Raw genomic sequence first — 22,704 nt, 5'->3', positions numbered from 1 at the left:
TACAAGCTCTACCATTATAAAAGACAGCAGCTGCTTATGGACAAACTGCTGCTTCCTCTGAACAACGTAATTTCATAGAACCTTCACAGCACTGTATCCTACAAAGAACAAGATCTGACTTAAATTAGCGCCTCTCCGTAGCTTTTTCATACTATCTTCTACTTGTTCAACTCATTATAGAAACTCAGGAAAAAAATAGCAAGTTTCAGGGAATAAACAGGTGAATATAGAAAACAATCTTAACTGTAAAAAAAACAAAAATTATGTCTATAGACAAGAGTCGATTAGAACTTTTCAGAAACTTCTTTCCTCTAGCCTTTGTAGATCTTGATTGGTACCTGGTCCACTCTTCGCAAAAGGGTCTCAGGAGAAATGTTAGATACCAAGAATGTTTCCTGGCATGCCCCATGCAAGTGAAGGGTGCAACATAACCCATTCCTGCTAATGCCCCTGGAAGGTGAACTGAAGAATGGATCCTACATTCTCTAGTACCAAATCTAGATCCCCATTATATACACTAACCCTGGGACTGGCCTCTTTCTCTTCAGGTTTTTAAAAACAGATCCCAAATACTACTCTGCCATCCCAGTGTAACTTTACCAGTCAACAGAGTACAATGGAGACTTAAAGTGTAGACAATGCTGTGGAGAATTATGGCCCACATCCCTCGTGTCTTATAAATATCTGCCTACATAATCCAACTGTATTCCTATTTCATTTTGTTTTTACTCTTCGAAGGTTTTTTCCTATGCATAGGGGTATCCATCCATTTTAAAAATACACTGTGATAATGTGTGTGTGTGTGTGTGTATACAGTGAATATCCCTGCACACATTCCTGATTTTATGCTTAGAAAAATTCTTTGACATGAAATTTGGGGGCCATTTGTGAAGGTTTGTGAAGGTTCTTAATAACATACTACCAAAACTTCCCTCCAGAAATGTTGTGCCAGTTAATACTCCCACCAGAATATGAAAGTACTTTTTTTAACCCTTAAACTCTGAGTATATGTTTTAATAACTGAAAATACTTAAATAGGCAAAAATGGAATTCTGATCTTTTGTCTTTTATGAACAGTCTGATAACGACTTTCCTGTTTTTCTACCACAGGGGGAAGAGTTCAACTTTTCCCTTTTGTTTTGTAAGAGTCTTAAAATATATTACAGATACCATGCATTTTGCCATGGATGTGTTCCTATTTCAAAAAATTGAATGCCAAACGCAGAGTAATATAGGAATGTAGCGCAATGCACAATGCCACACTAAAACAGCTATATTAACTAAGCAGAGTCAAAAGACTTTGAATCATCAGAAGCAATTACTTCTATGACTCCAACATTTGTAAAACTGTAACAACTATAAAAACACCTGCCTGATTATTCGTTAAGAAACAGTTTTTCTGTAACCTACATATTACCACATGCAAAAAATCCAACAGACAAATAATATTCCGAAGAGTTTACATTTTACTGTTTAGAGCTTTTCAGGCTCTCCATGATAAAGCAGAAAACGACATTGTGGGACTACGGGTCCTCGGTTTCTTTTTTTATACAACGAAGAGGTGTTTTAAACCAGAGGCTTCTTAGATCTCTTCTAGAACTGATATTCTCAGTCTCCAAAAGGGCACCATGCTAAGATGGCTAATATGCTGAAAGAGCCGTACCAATATTAAGTTTCAAAGGCAAGAAATAGCCTCAGCTATGATCCACAGTTCCTATTACACAAAATAGTTGAGAAACTCCACGTACTGATAGGATAGCACATTAGTCAATACAGAAATGGCTTTATCCTGGGATTCTCGCTGATAAAGAACTCCACTCCATGAATATATACAATAGTTAGGATGTGATGCTGGAAAACTCATACGACTGGTTGGCAATTCAAGGATGTTAAGATTTTGCAGTAATCAGACCAAACGCAGGTGGCAAGCTTACCTGGAATATGACCACACGAAATTTGTTTTTCTTCATTATTTCCTCTTGCTTGGATTCAACTTTTTTCACGTGAATTTGCTGCCTCTCTACCCGGGCCTTCACGTCTTTAATGTGAGCACTGATTTTTCGCGTTTTCTCAAACAACTTGTTAATGACGTAGACTGTATTGCTGTGTGACTGTGAGAGCTTCAACAGGTCAATCTGGACGGACTTTATGGCATTTCCCATTTCCCTGTGTCTCTCCTCTAGTCTCTTCTGGCTTGCCTGCACGCTGTCCACGATGGTGGCTACTTTGTCCAGCACGGTCACAATGGTGAGAGCAGCGTCTTGGTCTTCATCTTCTGTAACGCTCGACAGGCGATTCTGGTGGATTTTATCTGCATTTGAAGCTGACCCATTATGTTCCATTTTAGTTATTTCTCAGTGAAAGATGTCCCACCACAATCAGTTCTGGCGCTAAGAGTAAAAAGTTAGCTTGGTAACAGGCAACAGGGTTGTTTAAAGGGTTGGAAACCCCACCCCTGGAGACTGGTCAAGTATTTATAACTACAAATACCCACACATGACTGTTCTGCAACATGAACCCTTGTAGAGCACTGGGTACTGTTCCAAACATGCTTGGCGACTGACTAATGGACTCAAATAAGTCTGTGTGGAGAGAAGAGGAAAGCTTTAAAAAAAAAAAAAAAAGTTCCCCGAAGCTGCCATGTTACTAATATTAAGCCTAGAAGCCAAATGACCAGAAAAGCAAATGCTGCATGTTGGGCAAAGCTTCTGTCTTTAGATAATTTCAAGCAGTATTTGCAAAAGCAAAGGGGAATTTTGAACTGAAATCTTTTCCTACTTACTTCACGTATTAAATGTACTGATTTATCAATAGGAAAGAACGTGGTAAATAAACACACCAAAACAGAGGCCATATAGTGAAAACATTATATTATAACATGCTTTTCCAAACCAAATATTAAAATTAATATTTAATTTTGAACATATTCTTAAATTCTACATGCATATATCTAAACTACAAGTTAAACAGCTGAATACATTCTACTCACACTTCAGATCTTTAAACACCAACAACCTATTAATACAGCTATTACTACAGGACAAATTTGGATAGAGGTCTTAGATAATTTTTAAGCTCACCTTAAGAGCACCAATCATTAACAATCATTTTTGCATTTTATTCACAAACACGGATACACTTTGTTTATTTATGTTAAAACAAATATTTTCTTAAAAATGAATGTGTATCAAGGTAGTTTAACTGATAGAGAAGGCTTTATTCCAATCTGTTTGTTAAACAGACTATTTTCACAATATCTAAAAATCTACTTTCCAGTGATCTGTTCCATCTTTGCTACCAGATACTTTTCCGAATTATCAGAATTATTTTTTCAAAGAGAGGAATAATCAAATTCCAATCCATACAACTTACAAATATTTTACATCTAACACACACAACTTTACAGTTCATGCGATAGGCAGTGTCTAAAAAATCAGTTACTAAATCTCAAAAACATTTAAATGTCTATTTAAACACAGTGTCTTCTAGATTTTTTTATCTTTTTTTTTTGTAAGAAAAGTAATCTGTAAACATCTTTACCTTTAGTTCATGCTTGGTCATTTGTTGTGGTCATTGTGGAAGAAGTGGGTATGACTTTATAACCATTTGTGAAGTGGTCCATCTTTGCAAAAATATTACATTCCATGGGTAAAGAACAAGTCTTAGAATTACCATGTGGTATAAATTTGTGAAATCAATTTCTGTATTTAAAAACATAAAACAAAGACTACTAAACAGTCCAAAACTGTTGTAGCTGAATATTCTAAATACGAGCCAACAGTACTACACTAAAAATGTCCAAAAATAAGGCCTCTGAAATAAATATTTCCATTCTTTAAAAAAAGACATAATAAATGTACATCACATGGTTAGTGTACATATAAAAGTCATCAGTTTAAACCATTCTGGATGATGTATCTGAAGTAAAATGACCTAGGTTTTGCTTCTGTCGCCGTCCTCTGTTGTTTTTAGGGCATTTTCTGTTGAGTTAAAAAAAAAAAAAGAAAAAGGTCATTTTGTTTAAGAGATTTCAAATGTTTCCAAAGTAATACACGTTTCACACACAAAGCCATATTAGGAAAGAGGATGCTGTTTGATGCAAGACAAGCTGAGGACCAACATGTCAGACTGCTGTCTTCCCTACACAGCTGGGAGGTGAGAGGGTTAGGTACGGGATGCAGGTGTGAGCACAAGCAAAGCTCACTCCTGGGTCTCTATTGCTGCATATGCCTCCCTGAGAGGAATCCCCGCCCTTCTTCTGACCTGGCAACTCCCTAGCCACAGTGACTGATAACACATAAACCTCGAACAGTAGAAAGGATCCTGACCTATGTGCTTTTCCTGAGCATTAGGACACCCCCAAAATGACAAGAACAGCTTGAATGAAGGAGTAATTAGGAAGAAGTGTGCATGCACAGGAATGAATACGTAGGAAATGCTTAGTGATTTTAGACAATGACTCAAAAGAAGTTGTTCCACAGCCTGCTTGAGCAAACCACAGAACCCGATAAAGAACTGTCACGCCGGGGATAAGGGATAGTCCTTGACTCTGCTCTCATTTTACCGTACCTGTTTCTCCATGGTGGTATAAATCTCATTGTGTTGTACCCGCTCTTGTGTCTGCCCACTAGAATGCAAACACACGAGTGCTGTGGTATGCAACGTGGAACAAAGGCACTGGGATCAATTCTGGTAATTTTGAGCTCGGGCTCTGCTAAAAACTAGCTGTGCAACACCCTTTTCCCATATATGAAATATTAAAAATTGAACCAACCTCTAAGATCCCTGCCAGCAAGGAATTTATAATCTAATGGAAAGAAAGTCTTGCAACAAGGAGTGCTCCTAAAGTTCCATGTTTTTAATTCAGTTTCAAAAAGCACTGCTTTGCTTGACTTAAAAACTTTGATGGTAACACTTCCATTTCATATACTGTATTTCATAAATTTTATCTCACTAATTCTCACTAAAAACATTCTGAGGGAGACAGTGATAGAATCATCTCCATTTCATGGTTGAGAGGCCAAGCAAACCTCTTTAACTGTCACCAACTCACCATGACATTGGAAGAGTTCCAACTCTCTGGAGCCATGGTTTTGTCATCTATAAAAAAAAAAGGGGGTTTGGCTAGGGTAATGCTTGAGGTCCCTGCTATTCTATCATTCTAAGAGTGTAAAAATATGAAAGAAGATTCCAAGCATAAAAGAAGAAAGTTTTACTCATGCAGTTTTGATACATGAGTCAGTGGGAACATCCTTTTAAAGGGAGATTCCTCACATGGGACAGCCACCATGGTATAAGTGAACAGCTGTCCCATAACGGACTATGTGGGAGAGGCACTCCTTAAAAATTCAGTGGAGCTAAGTCCAAGTACATGATTATAATATTCTAAATTCATGAAGCAAAACATTTGAGGGGAGAAAACACCACAATAAGAAGACAGGCTGCCAGGAGAAATGTAGGATAAATTCAACAAGATGGCCCTTCAGTCACGGAGACGATGGGCAGTGAAGACAGTGTAACATGGTTGCAAAAACACTGTGATGTTCAAAGTGTGTTTGAAGGTAGCGAATGGATCTGGGATATCAGCTAGAAGGCACGGACTTGAAAACTATCTGTCAGGTAATTTTAACTTAGTAGAATTAGAATTTAGAAGATTATAGCACACTGAGAACAGAAGCAAAGAGCAAGATAAAAGGCTGGATTAGGATTTGTAAAAGGGCTTAACTATCTCCCTGATCTTAAGTAAGGTACTTCCCCCATCCAGGCCCTCAAGTTTCCTTACTTCTCTAGAACAGAAGGGGTTGACTCAAAGTTGCTTCCTGCTGACTCAACCATCCTTTGATCTTCTTAAAGATGACACTATCACCGGGCCTCAAAAGCCTCCCTCATCTTTACCTTATTTCTTTCTCTCACCCTCCATATAATTCATTACTCCACTCCAGCTTTCCTCGAATAATGTCCTATATGGTTCCCCTGACCTCCAGTGAAATTTTGCAGATGACACTCAGATCAATGCTCTGAAAAAAATGATTCATACCAAGTCGTCCCCGTGACTGTTCAAAAATCAAGTCTGAACCTTGCTCCCACGCAATGGTCATACCTGGCAAATATATTTCCTGAGATGACTCAACATGGACCCTCCTCTTGAAGGTTCAGTGGAAAGAGGAATGCTCTGGAAATAAGGCAGCACTGAATCCAAATCCAGGCACTTCCACTTACTAGTTGGATGACCACAGGCAAATTACTTAACTTCTAAGCCTATATTAAACGGCCACAGGCAGCCCTGCTGTTATATGGGTTTCTTCTATTTGCCCTTTCTGCTGTCATTATTTTTTAATCATTTCATCCCTATTTTAATCTACTGCCCCATTTTTTTTTAAAGATTTTATTTATTTGACAGAGAGAGACACAGCAGAGAGAGGGAACACAAGCAGGGGGAGTGGGAAAGGGAGAAGCAGGCTCCCCGCGGAGCAGGGAGCCCAATGCAGGGCTCGATCCCAGGACCCTGGGACCGTGACCTGAGCCAAATGCAGACGCTTAATGACTGAGCCACCCAGGTGCCCCATCTACTGCCCAATTTTATACTCAATAGTCTTGCCTAAGGGCAGATCATCTGTCCTGTGGAATAAAGTCCACTGAGAGGGCGCCTGGGTGGCTCAGTTTGTTGGGTGTTTGCCTTCAGCTCAGGTCATGATCTCAGGGTCCTGGGATCAAGCCCCACGTCAGGCTCCCTGCTCAGCGGGGAGCCTGCTTCTCCCTCTCCTCCCTGCTCCTGTTCTCTCTCACTATCTCCGTCTCTCTCTCTCAAGTAAGTAAATTAAATATTAAAAAAAAAAGCTACCAATTTAAAATTAAATAAATAAAGTCCACTGACTTCAGCACCTTAATTTTATGAAAAGCACCTGTTACCCAGAGAACATTTTTTTTTTATAATTTCTAGATTTATCATTTCAGCTCCAGATGGCTCAGAGTACTGAAGGTCTGGCTTCTATCCAGATCTTAGATAGAAGAGTCATAAACCCATTATGGCCTGCCAATATCTGTACTTGATATGTTCCGATCCTCTGCCCAGAATAATGCAGAACAGTGCAGAGATGATGTTGATGGGACTTCTGAACCAAATCTTAAAGGAGGTATGAAGAGCCATGCAAGAAAAAAGACATGACACTGGGAAGCAGAAAGACAACATGAACTGGATTTAGTTTGACTTTTCTTGGGCCCAGAATTGGAATTATACATTTCCACTCGGTTTGGAAAACACCCATTTTATGCCCACTGTAATCCAAGTATGTCTTTTAATTTGGAGTTTAGTTATGATAAATGCCAACTGTTTTAGTTATGATGGAGAATTTTAGAGATGACTTATGATTGTATTCCAGAAAACGAAGTAATGTTAAGACAATGATATAATAAGAAAAGCAGTTTTCTTTAATCTCTGGTTTCTTCCTTTCTTACTATATTTACTATGGATAAAGTATATTCTTGGGGCATAAAACACCTTCCAGTTCCTCAGAGCTTTAAAAATCTCAGCATGGTCCTTCTGCTATTACCATCATCATCCCCGAGTGCAGTTCTAAGATCCCTAAATTCCTTTATGCTATTGAATATTCTCATGCTCCCTCTGCATGCAGCCCAGCTATACCTGTAACCCTGAGAATGAGTTCTTGCTCATATTCTAAAGAAGCAAGATAAGGAGAGGTCAGACCCACATAGAAACCTTAGGCAACTGATCCTAGGACTTTTTTCCTAATAGACTAGAGGACTTAAAGCACCTATCATTTTGAGTGTGCTTCAAGGTTCTTCTTTAATTTAACAGCTACCCACCTCTAATTTAAGTTTGGTATTTCTTAGGTCATTACCTACCTTGTTATGCACATGACAATCGCTACTATAATGGCAATCTGTACAGCTCCAATAATTGCTGCAATAAGAACATGAGTGAGCTTTTGCCTACTTGGCACAACATAAAGAATACTAAAGTCCGTCTTTTCACAATGCTGTCCAGTATAGCCAGATTCGCATCTGAAAGGGGGAGAGGGGGAGAAAGATTCCTATGAGAATTACAAATTTCAATAATTCTAGGTTTTAAAATTAAAAACATAAGTAAGAATGATAAATTTAAACTGAAAAACCATTGCCATTTACGTATTTCCTTAAACTCTATTCAATACGTCTATTTCGCATAGTGCTTCTTTTATCTATCATTATAGGACATTAATTTTTAAGTTGCTGAATGGTCTTTATTACCTTTATTTTAAAAATAGGTACATACTAGTACATTCAGTGGCTAGAATATAGCTAACATCTATTCCCTCACTCTAAGACATGTCAGTTATTTTCCATTTTCCACAATTATGAACGAGGTAGGGCAAACATTTGTTGAGTGTGCACATTTCTATATTTAGTGTTATTCCTTAGGCTAGGTACTTGGAAATGGGATGACTGAATAAATAGGTATAAACATTTACAGTTCTCTGAACATAGCACCAAATTATATTCAACACACTTTCAGTATACATAAATATAATCATTTAAGATGTGGGGGGGGAGGGAGAAAAATAAGTTATTAATGACAGAAACAGAGCCAAGCAGCCAAGTAGGTGCTAATCTTAGAAATTATCTGAATTCCAAGTAAAAGTAAATAAAAAGGCAACAACATCAGCTCATAATAATTTGACAGGGGGAAACATTTAAGATATTTAACAGAAATTTCACGTTTTAGCTGACAGAAGTGTAATGTATAAATTAGCCAGCCTTCAGTAAGAGCTGATTAATAAAACCTCTGAAGTGTAAGGATACTGTAGTTATTAACATCCCACACTTCATTTCAAAAAAAGATTTTTTAATAGAGCACACATAAACCCGGGAGTAGGGAAATAGGAAGCCAGGGGTGATGTGAGTCCACTAATCTCATCCCTGAGATTCCTATACACCTGCCAGAAAGTTTCACATTGAGCTCTAAGTTTACTAGCAGACCAAAAAAAAAAAAAAAAAAAGTAGTAAGGTAGATTTATAGATCATGGAATGGAATTGAGAGCCCAGCAATATACCCATATATCTATGGTCAACTGATTTTTAACAAGGGTGCTAAGACTATTCAATGAGAAAAAATAATCTCTTCAACAAAAACTACTGGGACAACTGGACATCCACATGTGAAAGAATGAAGCTGGACCTTTTCTTCACAACATACACAAAAAATAATTCAAAATGCATCACAGTTCTAAATATAAGAGCTACAACTATAAAACTCTTAGGAAAACAAAAAAAGAAATAAATCCTCATGATCTGGATTGGGCAATGTTTTCTTAGATATGATACCAAAAGCACAAGCAACAACAAAAAAGTTAAACTGGATTAAATCAAAATTAAAATCTTTGTTTAAGGATGCTATCAAGAAAGTGAACAGATAACCAAAAGAACAGGAGAACATTTTTGCAATTTATCTGATTAGAGACTTGTATCTAGAATACATTAAAAAACTATTACAAACTCATTAACAAAAAGAAAAAAAAATTACAAAATGGGCAAAAAATCTGAATAGACATTTTTCCAAACAAGATATACAAATGGCAAATAAGCCCATGAAAAGATAGCAACATCATTAGCCACCATGGAAATGCAAATCAAAACCACAATAAGATACCACTCCATACCCACTAGAATGGCCAGAAGCAGAAAGTCAGATAATATCTGTTGGAAAAGATACTGTAGGGAATGAAAAATGGCCAAGCCACGTTGAAAAACAGTCTGGCAGTCCTCAAAAGTTAAACCCAGAGTTACCATTTGGCCCAGCAATTCCATTCCTGGACACTTACCTAACTGAAAGCAACACAAGTCCACACAAAAACTTGCAAACAATTATTCAGGGCAGCATTATTCATTAATAGCCAAAAAGTGGAAACAATCCAAATATTCAATTGGTAAGCAGATTATAAAATGCGGTATTATAAGGAACAAAGCACTGACACACACTACAACATGGATAAACCTTGAAAACATGATACTCAGTGAAAGAAGCCAGATACAGAAGACCACATTCTACAAGTCCACTTAAATGAAATGTCCAGAACAGGCAGATCGATAGAGATAAAACAGATTAGTGATTGTCTAAAACTAAGGGGAATAGGGAGATTTGGGAGTAATAGCTAAAGGACACAGTTTCTTCTGGGGGTGATGAAATGTTCTAAAATTGATTGTGGGGATTGCAAAACTGAAAAAAACACTAAATCCTAAAAACCACTGGTTTAAAAAAAAAAAAAGAAGAAGAGGGGCACCTGGGTGGCTCAGTCAGTTAGGCATCTATCTGCCTTCAGTTCACGTCATGACCCTGAGATCCTGGGATGGAGCTCCAAGTCAGCTTCCCTACCTACTCAGAAGGGAATCTGCTTTTCCCTCTCCCTCCGCCCCTCCCCCTGCTAGAGCACACACTCTCTCTCTCATATAAATAAATAAAACCTTAAAAAAAAAGAATGAGAAAGAATAAATGAAAAAAAGTGGTAAAATCATTAACATAAAATACAATCTCCACAAAATAAAATCAAACCAGTTGTTCAAAAGAACCACAGTGACTATCATAATTAGATTCAAGGGGATTTTATCTCATTGGTCCTGATTTAAAGAGGGCACTTTCTGATACAGAGAACATCAACCTCAACAATATAGCTGTAATAAATTCAACAATATAATGAAATCTTATAGGATTTTTTAAAATAATGCCTTTTGTGGTAGGCTAATGGTGAAAAGTCAAAACTCAATAAAATAAAAACAGTTCCATGGGGAGCTGTAACAGTGTCCTAGATACGCAGCTCTCTGACAGTTTAGCTTAATCCAAAGATTACAATCAGAATATCAAAAAGAATGTATAGGCCATATATTATTCAGGCAATCCTCTTTGGATATTATATTCTGCAACTGACTTTTGGGTTATACTCTCCAAATATCTGAAGTAATAACTTCTAGGGTGTTACTACTACTTCTGTTATTGATTAAAGGCAGATCCAGGCATTTGGTCCTCTACACCCTCTACTCTTTCATCCCACACGCCGTCCATAATAATCTCATCCACCACCATGGCCTCATGTGCTGATTCATCAACTCATCTATTTACTGAGCATCTGACATGTGCCAAGTACTGTAGTGGATATTTGGGATACATCAGTGAGCAAAACAAATGAAGATCCCTGATCCGGTTAACCTCTAACTGGGGGAGGGAGGGTCAATAAACATGATAAGTAAATTAAATGGTATTCTTAGAGGCTGATATGTACTACACAAAGAGAGAGAAGAGAGTCCGTTAAGGGAAATGATGAGTGTCAGTTATAGGCCAGGAAGGGAGGGTTGCAATTTTAAACAAGATGGTCAGGGTAGTCTTTGTTAAGAAGGTGATGTGTGAGTGGAGACGTGAAGGAGGTGAGGGAACCTGCCATGTGGACAACAGGAAGGAGAACACAACGGAGAAAGGAAGAGTCCGTGCAAAGACCTTGAGGAGGGGGCATGAGACATGGCATGTCCAAGAATAGCAAGTGTGGCTGGTGTGGAGTGGGCAAGTTGAAGGGAAGCAGGGGACCAAGACAGAGAGGTGAAGGGGCCAAATTGTATAGGGCTTCTGCACTCAGTGACATGGAGGAGCCACTGAGAAGGTTTTAGCAGAGACATGACATGAAGGGACTTTCATTTGAAAAGTCTCTGCCCAGCTGCTGTGTTGAATATGAACTGTAGGATACAATCGAGGAGGCTGTTCCAATAATGCCAGAGAGAAAAAATGGTGACCTGGACTAGGAATAGCAGTGGCAATCGTGAGAAGAACTCAAATTCTGGATATATTCTGAAATAGAGATAATAGGATTTCTCAAATGACTGGATATGGAGTATGAGAGAGAGAAGTCAAAGATGTATCAGAAGTCTTTCATCTGAGCAAAGGAAAAGGTGGAGTTGGCATCAACAGAGATGAAGAAGGTTCCAGGTAGAGCAGGTTTAGGGGAGGGAAGGCAGATCAGATCATCAGCTTAGGTCCTATTGAAACTGAGGAGTCAAGACATCCACGCAAAAATGTCAAAGAGGGAGAGTCTATGAGTCTATGAGTCTCAAGTTGAGGAGAGAGGTCTGGGATTTATGCAAATTAGGAGTAATCAGCATATGTCATGGCAAGCCTTGAGGCTGGGTGGCATCACAAAGGAAGAGGACCAGGACTAGACCCTGCTGCATTCCAACATGGAGAGGTCAGGGAGCAAAGGGGAACTAACCAAGAAGATGCAAGGGAATGGCCAGTGAGGCAGCAGAAAACAGACAGAGAATGCAATACCTAGATCCAAGTGAAGAAATGCTTACCACACAGGAGGGAGCAATCAACCATATCAAATGCTACTGCTTGTTGAAAAGCTTATTCAGGTGGATTCAAGAGAGATGGGAAGTGAGGAGCTGGAAACAGAGCACAGGCAATTCTTTTGAGTTCTACAAAGAAAAGAAATGGGATGGTCGCTGGTAGGACAGTGAGGGTTTTTTTCCAAGATAGAAGAAATGAAAATATAAATATATTTTTAATTACATATACATATAAGAATATAAATAAATACAAATATATATAAATTATATATATATATATAAAAGATTATATGAAACACAGAAAAGGGGGGAGTATTTCTGGGAGGTGAGAGTAAAAAGTCTGTGGGAGTTCTCTTCACATTGCTTCAGTGTTCTCAGTGAACTTGGAAACAAGATGATCAGCTAAGGATGATGGGGTACTGACAATCTGAAGAGAAGGGTGACAGTAGAAAGCTGGCATCTAGAACAGGAGAATGAATGGACTGCAGTTCACAAGTTCAACTTGGCAGCTTGTAGGCCCCACTTTGAGTATAAACATCAGGGAGATGCGTTAACCTGGTGGTGTGCTTTTCAACAGCCATGTTCAGCCGGATGGGTAGGCCATATAGCTGTATACATATACAGCAGGTCGGAAGGCATGAATCAGGATTATAGTTTTGTCAAGTGAGTATGATAAAGCAAGAGAGGAACTACCATGACTAACCATGGAGTTTAAGCTGAATAAGGAGGGGATGAAGACATGCAAGGGACGAGGGACGGGGGGAAAAGGTGATAAAATTGATAAACTGGAGGCCTAGAGGCATGGAAGCAAGGCTGGGTAGGAGCTACAAGGGATATGCTAGGGTAGAATGATTCCCAAACGCAGGCCTCCAACCTGCATCTGTCTCATGAATTCTCAAACCAATACATATCCAGCAGCCTACTAGACTTCCATAAGTGGATCCCCCACAGGTACCTGAGACCAAGCATATTACGCTGAACATCATTTACTCCCAAAGCTCCTCCCTCTTCCCATTCCCTTTCTCCACTCAATTCTGCCTTAGCCAGAAACCCAGGAGATGCTCTTGACTCTTCCTTCCCATGACCCACCACCAGCTCCCACATACCCAACTGGTCACCAAAACCTAGGGGTTGAATCACCCCATCTTCTCTCTGCAATTCTTCTGCCGATCTCACCGCCACTATAACTCCTTTACTTAGTTCAGGTTCTCACTCCTTACTAACATTCAGTCTCCTGATCCATTTTCCACAAAACCACCAGAGTGGCTTTCAGATCTGATCACAACTTTCTTAACTTAAATCCTTAAGTGGCTTCTCACTGCCTTTAAAATAAAGGGCAAGCTCCTGGGCTGGAAAAATCTTCCTGTGTAAGACCTGCCCCTCTTCTCATGATGTCGATTGCCCTCTTCAGGTTCAAGTTCCTTGTCTGAAGTCCCAAATCATCTCCTGTATATCTATCTATGTATGGCAGCATTTTTCATATTATATTTTAACTGCTTTATTATTAGTCTCTTCTACCAAATGGCAGTTTTTTTTTGGAAGCCAAGATCCCTGGATTCCTGTCATATTTGAATTTGAGACCCAAGGGCCAGGAAGAATTTGATACAAAGTAAGTAATAAATGAACAAACAAATTAATGGTGGGATAATGCTAGAAAATTCTAACCTAATAATAGGACTGTGGCTAACAGTTGTTCATCCCTGCCTGCTTACTGCTACCCAAACACATCCACCCACTAGTTGGAAGTACACGTGATGTTATGGCCTGATTCTTGTAGACTTTGTAAATGCTTAGACAAAGAGAAAGATCAACTGCTTTTTAGGAGTTATAAGAGTGCAGAAAAGAGATTCTTTGGCATTTAAGAAACAACTCTGGTCTGGAGAAGAAGGAAAAGTTGATCATCATCACATGGCATTCAAAAAATAATTACTGAGTAGCTACTGGGCTAGGTCCCACCCTAGGCACTGGGAAGACAGGGTTAGGAAGACAGAATCCCTAACTGAACAGCACTTACAACCTACTAACGTCAACCACAATTTATCAAATACATACTGAGGACCAGGTATTGTGCTAATAAGCACTTTGCATATATTATCTCATTTAATTTTAGCAACAGTTTAAATTTAGCAACTATTTTAGGAGACAGGTACTATTATTATAATTTTAGAAATGAGAAAATGAGGCTTAAACATTTAAGTAACTTCTGAAGGGCACAGTCAATAACTGGCCAATCTGGTGTTCCTGCTTCCAGAGCCTTTAACCACTAGACCATTCAATCCTCTCGCTGTCAATTACTGCAAAAGTAAATACTGCAAAGTGACCTGGTACCACTTCATTATCAGGACATCGTCCTCTCTCACCCTTCACTTTTAGGTATCTTGAAAGATGCTCTATCTTGAGAGAACAACACGATCTGAACTTCTATCAAGGTATGTATGCCACCGTGGGACAAATATGAGGAATCCATGGAATGATTTTGTTTTAAAACTGGCCTGTTCCCCTTTGCACAGTTGCCTTTTTTTAACGTTCAAGAAAGGGGAGGTGGGAGTAGAGCAGCAGCTCTGTTAAAGTCCAGCGGCACTTTCAATCAAGAAAAAGCCAAAACCTTAACAAAAAATTGTTTAGCCATTAACAGTTTATAGTATTTTTGTTTTGTTTTTTAACCAGGAGGAGAGGAGGAAGAAGAAAAGGCAAGGAGAAGAGAGCTCGGGGTGGAAGGGCCAGGAGACCTGACTTCCAATGGCTTGCTTCAACTTTCTGAAGAGAAAAATCCACTGGCTTCTAGGTTGAGAGAACAAAAGAAAAGTATAATATTTGTCCATGTTTTGATGTTTTTACTAAGAAAGAAAAAAAAGAATTCTGGGCAAACTGCAGGAGGCAGGAGTGAGCAGAATGATAGCAATCTCCCCTTGTCTATGGAAACATTACTCGGCTCATGAGACCAGCCTGAGGTAGAGGATGAGCTCCCAGCCCAGCAAGAAGTGCCACCAACAGACAGAGAACAGCAAAAAGCTTTATGAGCATTAGTCTGAGAGTCAGGAAATCTGAGATCTAGCTTTGCTGCTGCTGACCTTGAACAAGTCACATAACCTCTCTGGCATCAGACAGTTGAAGATTTACACCTTTCCCATTTCCACTTCTCTCCTCACACCTGGTTCCATATCCCCACTCCCTTATTTTTAGAAATCTATTTTAGTGTATGTTTTATTTGAGTTACATGTTCTCTGTTCTTAACACATTCTTTAGTCCCTAAATCACCTTGTGACAGATTGTCTAAAAACCAAAATAGTGCTGGAATATGGCATATTTTTGTATGAAAAATGTATTAAAAATGTTAAGTCCATAATCTTAAAACCCTAATGACACCTGTGTTGATTTTTCATGTTATACTTATCAGTTTTTTCCAAATGATGCCACTATTTTTTGACTCAATTGAAAGTAAATATTACTTTTTGATAATATTTAATCTGTATTTCATTGCTTTCTATAGAGCAGTGACTGAAGGAAAAAATTCCTCACCTCTGACCTGGAGGTGTTGACCTACCTACAAGAAGCCTTCTGAGTTGAATAGATGAATTCACATTTCCCATGGATGCAGTAACCATTGAGGTTTTCAGGGCAAGGCATGTGGTTTCCAATATAAACATCTTCTCTTTGATCACTAGCATCTTAAAAGAACATAAACCACGTCAATAAACAGTGAAAAGCAAGCTGAAAAACAGGGACTTTTTAAAGTCCCTATTTGCAGGGACAAATAAATTTGCAGGGTAATTTGGAAAAGAAAATTATCAGATAGGGGCTGAATAACAACCAAGGTCTCATTATGACATAAACACAGCAAATAGACTGTTTAGATTGAAAGCATTTAAAAATAGTTGCAGGATATGACCACTCTGAGCTACTGTTGTTTACAAACAATCTGTCCCCAGAAAACATAAACATCCTCGCTAAAGAAATAAATACTACCTCTACAAGAAAGCTCATCTCTATGACCAAGAGATGGTATATTACAGCACTAGCCTTTGGAGACCTACTCTAATCATTCACTTGGGACCATGAAATTGAAGCCAATAAAGAGTGGAATGGCAGAGAGGAAGTTATGCGACTCTGAAATTTTAGGGTGAAAGGTTTATTTTTGGAATGAAAACTATTAAGCATATTGATTTTTTTCTTCCAAATGAAAATAGCTTTGCTGTTTTTTAAATCTGGTTTTTCTTAGTATATGTTATTGAAAAAAGAATTCAAATGATATAGAGAACAAATAAGCAAAATTTTAAACCACCTGAAACCCCTCTAACCAAAGAGAACCATTGTAAACATGTTGATAAACATCTGTTCAGACTTAGGTACATTGATTTGAACTGAACTGAGTTGAATAAAGAAAATGGGAATATGGTGAGTAATTTCAATGTCAGAAATGGGAAGAAAGGGGTGCCTGGGTGGATCAGTTGGTTGAGTGTCTGACTCTTGATTTTGGCTCAGGTCATGATCTCAGGGTCGTGAGAATGAGCCCCGTGTGAGTCTCTGGGCTGGGGGTGGAGCCTGCTTGGGATTCTCTCTCCCTCTCCCCCTCCTTCCCCCTCCTCTTTCCCTCAGGAAGGGGAGGAAAGGGAAAAGAAGGGAAGGGAAGGGAATCAGGAAAGAAAGATGGAAGGATCAGGAAAGATGCTGGCATGAGGAACCAGTCTTTAAAATCAATTTCACTGGGGCGCCTGGGTAGCTCAGTCGTTAAGCGTCTGCCTTCGGCTCAGGTCATGATCCCAGGGTCCTGGGATCGAGCCCCCCATCGGTCTCCCTGCTCCACGGGAAGCCTGCGTCTCCCTCTTCCACTCCCCCTGCTTATATTCCCTCTCTTGCTGTCTCTCTCTCTCTCTGTCAAATAAATAAATAAAATCTTTAAAAATAAATAAATAAAATCAATTTCATCATCCATTCTCTCTATCCCTTTCTCCCCAGCCCCTCTGTCTGTCTCTGTCTCTTTCATGTACTTGTATAAGCATATACTCATTCACATAATCACACATTCTGCAATGGATTTTTAAACTTTTTTTCGGGCATATACATTAATACATTCATCCTCTATGGACTCAAGAGTCCCCAGTGTTTATAGGTCTGTCCTTGTGTAGGAAAAATTCCCAGATTTCCTGTCATTTCTCAGTCCCACCTTAAATTCTGTGATTAGCTGTGTGACCTTGAGTGTACCACCCTAAGACTGAGATTTCATAACTGTAACCTATACTTAACAGAACCTATACTTCATGTGGTTTTGAGAGGATTACAGGGAGATCGGGCCATCCCTAGTAAGACCAAACTGATGTCATTTTACCTCAAAATTTATGTATTTACATTGTACTAATTTAGGGCTATAAGGAAAACTGAACCAGAAGTCAAGAAATTCAACATGTAAATTCTCAATTTTAAGGTATCTGCTATTTTGTGACCTTGGTCAAATCACAGCATCTCTCTAAGGCAGCTGAGTAAGATCAGCACTGTCTGACATAATACAAGACACACGTAATTTATTTTCTAGTAGCCATATTTTTTAAAACTAAAAAGAAATGGGTAAATTGATTTTAATCACATATTTAATCTAATATATCAAATAAGGATCATTTCAACATATAATCAATATAAAAAATTGTGATTTTTTTTTACACACACTGTCTTAAATAAGTCCTTAAAATCTTGTGAGCACTTAACACTCACAGCATATCTCAATTCCAACTAGCCATGTTTCAAGTACTCAATATCTACCATATAAGACTGCACAGTATAGATGACCATTTATCATTTATTGATTATCTTCCATATGCCAGGCACTCTGCTAGGTGTTGGGGACAGAAAAATATCCTGTCCTCAAAGGGCTCATAAGGTCTCCACCAGTTCTCAAACTATAATTCTGCCGTAGCAGAAGAAATCAAACCCTCCCTTCAGGGCTGCTATCATCCTGAGCACCCACTTCACTACAATACTCATGATATTGTTTTAGAACCATTTGAGTTTTTAAACTCAGTTGGTACCATGAGACTGTGAGCTCCTTAAGAATCTAGACATTTTTTTGGGCACCTGGGTGGCTCAGATGGTTAAGCGTCTGCCTTCGGCTCAGGTCATGATCCCAGGGTCCTGGGATCGAGTCCCGCATCGGGCTCCCTGCTCCTTGGGAGCCTGCTTCTCTCTCTCTCTCTCTGTCTCTCATGAATAAATAAATAAAAATCTAAAAAAAAAAAAAAGATTAAAAAAAAAAAGAATCTAGACATTTTTATTATTCATTTCTGTGTAACTCCTAACACTTAGAACATAGTACTTTTCTTGCTATGGTTTCAAATTAAAAGTGCTATTCTACATTTGCAATCAACCCATAAGTGACTTGAGGAATGCAACTGTCTCCCAAAGCACTCATCATCCTGCAACTTCTCAGAACATGATATTTTCATGGTGTATTACACCACAAAGTACATAATAATGGGACTACAGAGACTGAGGTTATGTACCAACCTATAATAATAAGATCTTATAATGCGTATAATAACGGTACTGTATAGGTCTATAGAGGCTGTGGTAATGTACAATCTACTATAAGAAAGTCCTAGAAACAGCAGATTTCAAGAATGATGCAGAACTGAAAGCTATCAGAATTCAGCTACATCACAGCAATAAGAGAAAGTTAACTAAATCAAGAACAGGGTTTTGAGAAATTAGTAAACAAAGTATAGCACCAGTAGCATTTACTGAATGAATTAATGAAAGAATGTGGTATCAGGCTCTAGACAAAGCAAAGCCATCTAAAAACATGGACATGTGTGAGCCCGGATAGCTCAGTTGGTAAAAACATGGACATGTCCAGTAAGACTTTGAAGTCTGCGGTTGTCAACAGAGTTCAAATTTAGCATTCTGCTCAGTGCTGGCTCTATTCATTCCATTATTCTTACATACTATTTCTGTGCACAACCATATGCTCAGCTAAGTTACAGAAGATATAAAGAAAAAGTACACATGGTCCCTGCCCTTAAGAAGCTTATAATCAATTCAGGGAATCAACATATACACACACAAAAAGCTGAATAACACAACAGAAGGGGTCTCACATGATAGTTAACAATTAAACGCCAAAACAAGGTTTTACAATACAGGCTGCTATGAGAAGTTCAAGCTTAAAGGTGAACTCATTGTAGGTGATATTACTCAGGGAAGGATTCACAGAAAGGACAGGACTTAAGTTAGGTCTCAAAGCATATACAGATTTCTTTAGATAGAAGAAGAGTGGAAACCAAAAGGAAGGTATAATGCACACAGCATTCTCAACAAGAACAAGAAACAGATAAACCTTAGCAAGAGCTGTATATCCAAACTGGGGAAGGGTGTAAGTCAAAATTGGAAAAATAAGCTGAAATCAGATTATAGAAAAATATGAACTCCAGGTGAGAAATGTTTTCTTACAGATTTATTTATTTGAGTAGGAGGAGGAGAAGGAGAGAATCTCAAGCAGACTCCCCACTGAGTGCAGAGCCGGATACAGAGCTTAATCTCACAACCCTGAGATCATGACCTGAGCCAAACCAAGAGTCAGATGCTCAACCAACTGAGCCACCCAAGCACCCCGAGAAATGTTTTCTTAATCAGATGGATAAGGAAGACATTGAAGGCCTCCCAGCTGGAGAGTAACACAATGAAAGCCATGTTTTACATAACAGAGAGTGGCTGCCAAGAGCTGGTGGTTAGGGGGAATGGGGAGTAACTGCTGATGGGTGTGAGGTTTCTTTCTGGAGTAATGAAAATGGCCTAAAATTTGATTCTGATATGATGCTTGTACAATCCTAAATATACTTTAAAAATAAAATTAAATTGAGGGCGCCTGGCTGGCCCGGGTCAGTAGAGGATGCAACTCTTGGTCTCGGGGCCGTGAATTCCAGCCCACGTTAGGTGTAGAGATTACTTTAAAAATATTTTTTTTAATTTTTTTTTTTTAAAGATTTTATTTATTTGACAGAGAGAGCACGAGACAACAAAAGCAGGGGGAACGGGAGAGAGAGAGAGAAGCAGACTCCCTATTGAGCAGGAAGCCCGACGTGGAACTCAATCCCAGGACTCTGAGATCATGACCTGAGCAGCAAGCCCTGCGTCTGGCTCCCTGCTCTGCGGGGAGCCTGCTTCTCCCGCTCCAACTCCCCCCTGCTTGTGTTCTCTCTCTCGCTGTCTCTCTATCAAATAAAAATCTTTAAAAAAAAAAAAAAAGAAATCATTTTTAAAAAATTGAATTGCAGGGGCGCCTGGGTGGCTCAGTTGGTTAAGCGACTGCCTTCGGCTCGGGTCATGATCTTGGAGTCCCGGGATCGAGTCCCCGCGTCGGGCTCCCTGCTCAGCGGGGAGTCTGCTTCTCCCTCTGACCCTCCTCCCTCTCATGCCCTCTGTCTCATTCTCTCTCAAATAAATAAAAATAAAATCTTTACAAAAAAAAAAATTGAATTGCAAACTTTAAGCAGGTGAACTTAGTGGTGTGTAAATTGTATCTCAAAACGCTGTTAAAAAAATTTAATTGGATAACAGCATGCAAGATAAAGAGACCAGGGAACTAAGAAGACCAGGTGACCAATTAGGAAGTCACTACATAATCCAAACTTGTGGCAATGAAAAGCTAAGCTAGAGCTTAGCAGTAGGAATAAATATTAGAGATAGAGAAAAAATAAATACAGCTTGAAGATGCTTCAGAATGAGCTCTCAGAAACTCAGAGCTAGAAGGGCCTTTGAGGGCCATCTGGTCTCATGAAGGAATCCCTTTAGTTGCAACCCCGAAATCCTGTTTCTACTTTACCACTTCCAGAAGGTGAAGAACTCAACACAATTAATTCCAATATTATCAAATGTTCCTTATGTTGAATGAAATCTCTCTTTAACTATTGATTTCCCCACATCTGTTTACCCCCTAACCCCCCACCCAACAATTTTTTTACTTAAGGTCAAACTTCCCCAGTCCCATTCTTTTTTTTTTTTTTTTTTTAAAGATTTTATTTATTTATTTGACAGAGAGAGACACAGCTAGAGAGGGAACACAAGCAGGGGGAGCAGGAGAGGGAGAAGCAGGCTTCCCGCTGAGCAGGCAGCCCGATGCGGGGCTCGATGCGGGGCTCGATCCCAGGACGATGGGATCATGACCTGAGCCAAAGGCAGACGCTTAACGACTGAGCCACCCAGGCGCCCCAGCCCCAGTCCCATTCTTTAGATAGTTTGCAACAACCATCTTTACAAGTAGTGCCCAGCACTAGCCCCTTCAATGTACTTTAGGCATTTAGCAGAACAGAACTATCCTTTGAAGATGGTTTTAATACAGAATTATGCAAAATGACTCTCCTCCAAAGAAAATATGCATGAATTCAAAGAAAATATGGTCAATAAACACATGAAAGATGCTCAACATCACTAATCATTAGGCAAATGCAAATCAAAACTATAACACAGCACCCCACACCCATTAGGATGACTACTATCCAAAAAAAAAAAAAAAAACACAGAAAATAGTTAAGTGTTGGCAAGCATGCAAAGAAATTGGAACCTTGTGCACTGCTGATGAGAATATACGATATAGCCGATGTGGAAAACAGAATGGTGGTTCCTCAAAAAATTAAAAACATAATTACCATATAATCCAACAATTCCATTTCTGGGAACATATGCAAAAGAACTGAAAGCAGGGTCTCAAAGAGACAGCTATATACCCATATTCACAGCAACGACATTCACAATAGCTAAAACATGAAAGCCAACACAAGTGTCCATCAACGAAAGAATGGATAAACAAAATGAAGCACATACATACAATGGAATGTCATTCAGCCTCAAAAAGGAAATTCTGACTTATGCTATGATACAGATTAATCTTGAGGACATTATGTTCACTGAAATAAGCCAGTCACAAAAAGACAAACACTATAGGATTCCACTTATATGAGGTACTTAGAGTAGCCAAAATTACAGAAACAAAAAGAATGACAGTTGCACGGCTGAGAGGAACAGTAAGTGGGAAGCTACTATTTATTGGATATAGTTCCAGTTTTACAAGGTGAAAGAGCTCTAGGGGCCCCTGAGTGGCTCAGTCAGTTAGGCATCTGACTCTTGCTTTCTGCTCAGGTCGTGATCTCAAGGTCATGGAATTGAGCCCCACATGGGGCTCCACACTCAGTGGGGAGTCTGCTTGAAGATTCTCCCTCTCCCTCTGCCTCTACTCCTCCCCCCATGTGCACACAACTCTCTCTCTCTCAAGTGAATGAATGAATCTTTAAAGAAAAAAGATGAAAGAGCTCTAGAAATGGATGGTAGTGGTGGTTGCACAACATCATGAATGTATTTACTACTACTGAGCTGTGTACTTAAAAATGATTAAAATGG

General features: G+C 39.1%; 1 protein-coding gene across 3 annotated transcripts in view; it reads right to left on the bottom strand.

The window, feature by feature from the left end:
* Positions 1-2,853: 2,853 nt before the first annotated feature.
* TMEFF1 (transmembrane protein with EGF like and two follistatin like domains 1) overlaps positions 2,854-22,704 on the bottom strand; it is a 74,599-nt gene continuing 54,748 nt past the window's right edge. Inside the window, exons 8-11 of one of the 3 annotated variants that reach the window (XM_081803274.1) lie at positions 15,869-15,992; positions 7,864-8,022; positions 4,570-4,627; positions 2,854-3,980 (exon numbers count right to left, since the gene is read on the bottom strand). In XM_081803274.1, the coding sequence (XP_081659400.1) occupies positions 3,969-3,980; positions 4,570-4,627; positions 7,864-8,022; positions 15,869-15,992 (353 nt within the window). In that variant the 3' untranslated portion in view covers positions 2,854-3,968. Of the gene's footprint in view, positions 3,981-4,569; positions 4,628-5,040; positions 5,101-7,863; positions 8,023-15,868; positions 15,993-22,704 lie in introns of those variants that run through there. The other 2 variants (XM_081803273.1, XM_081803275.1) reach the window with 2 other exon arrangements.

Source organism: Leptonychotes weddellii, chromosome 14 (assembly GCF_054177405.1).
Source record: "Leptonychotes weddellii isolate Sample4059 chromosome 14, ASM5417740v2, whole genome shotgun sequence".
Classification (NCBI taxonomy): Eukaryota; Metazoa; Chordata; class Mammalia; order Carnivora; family Phocidae; genus Leptonychotes; species Leptonychotes weddellii.
This window is presented reverse-complemented; position numbering and strand designations above follow the sequence as displayed.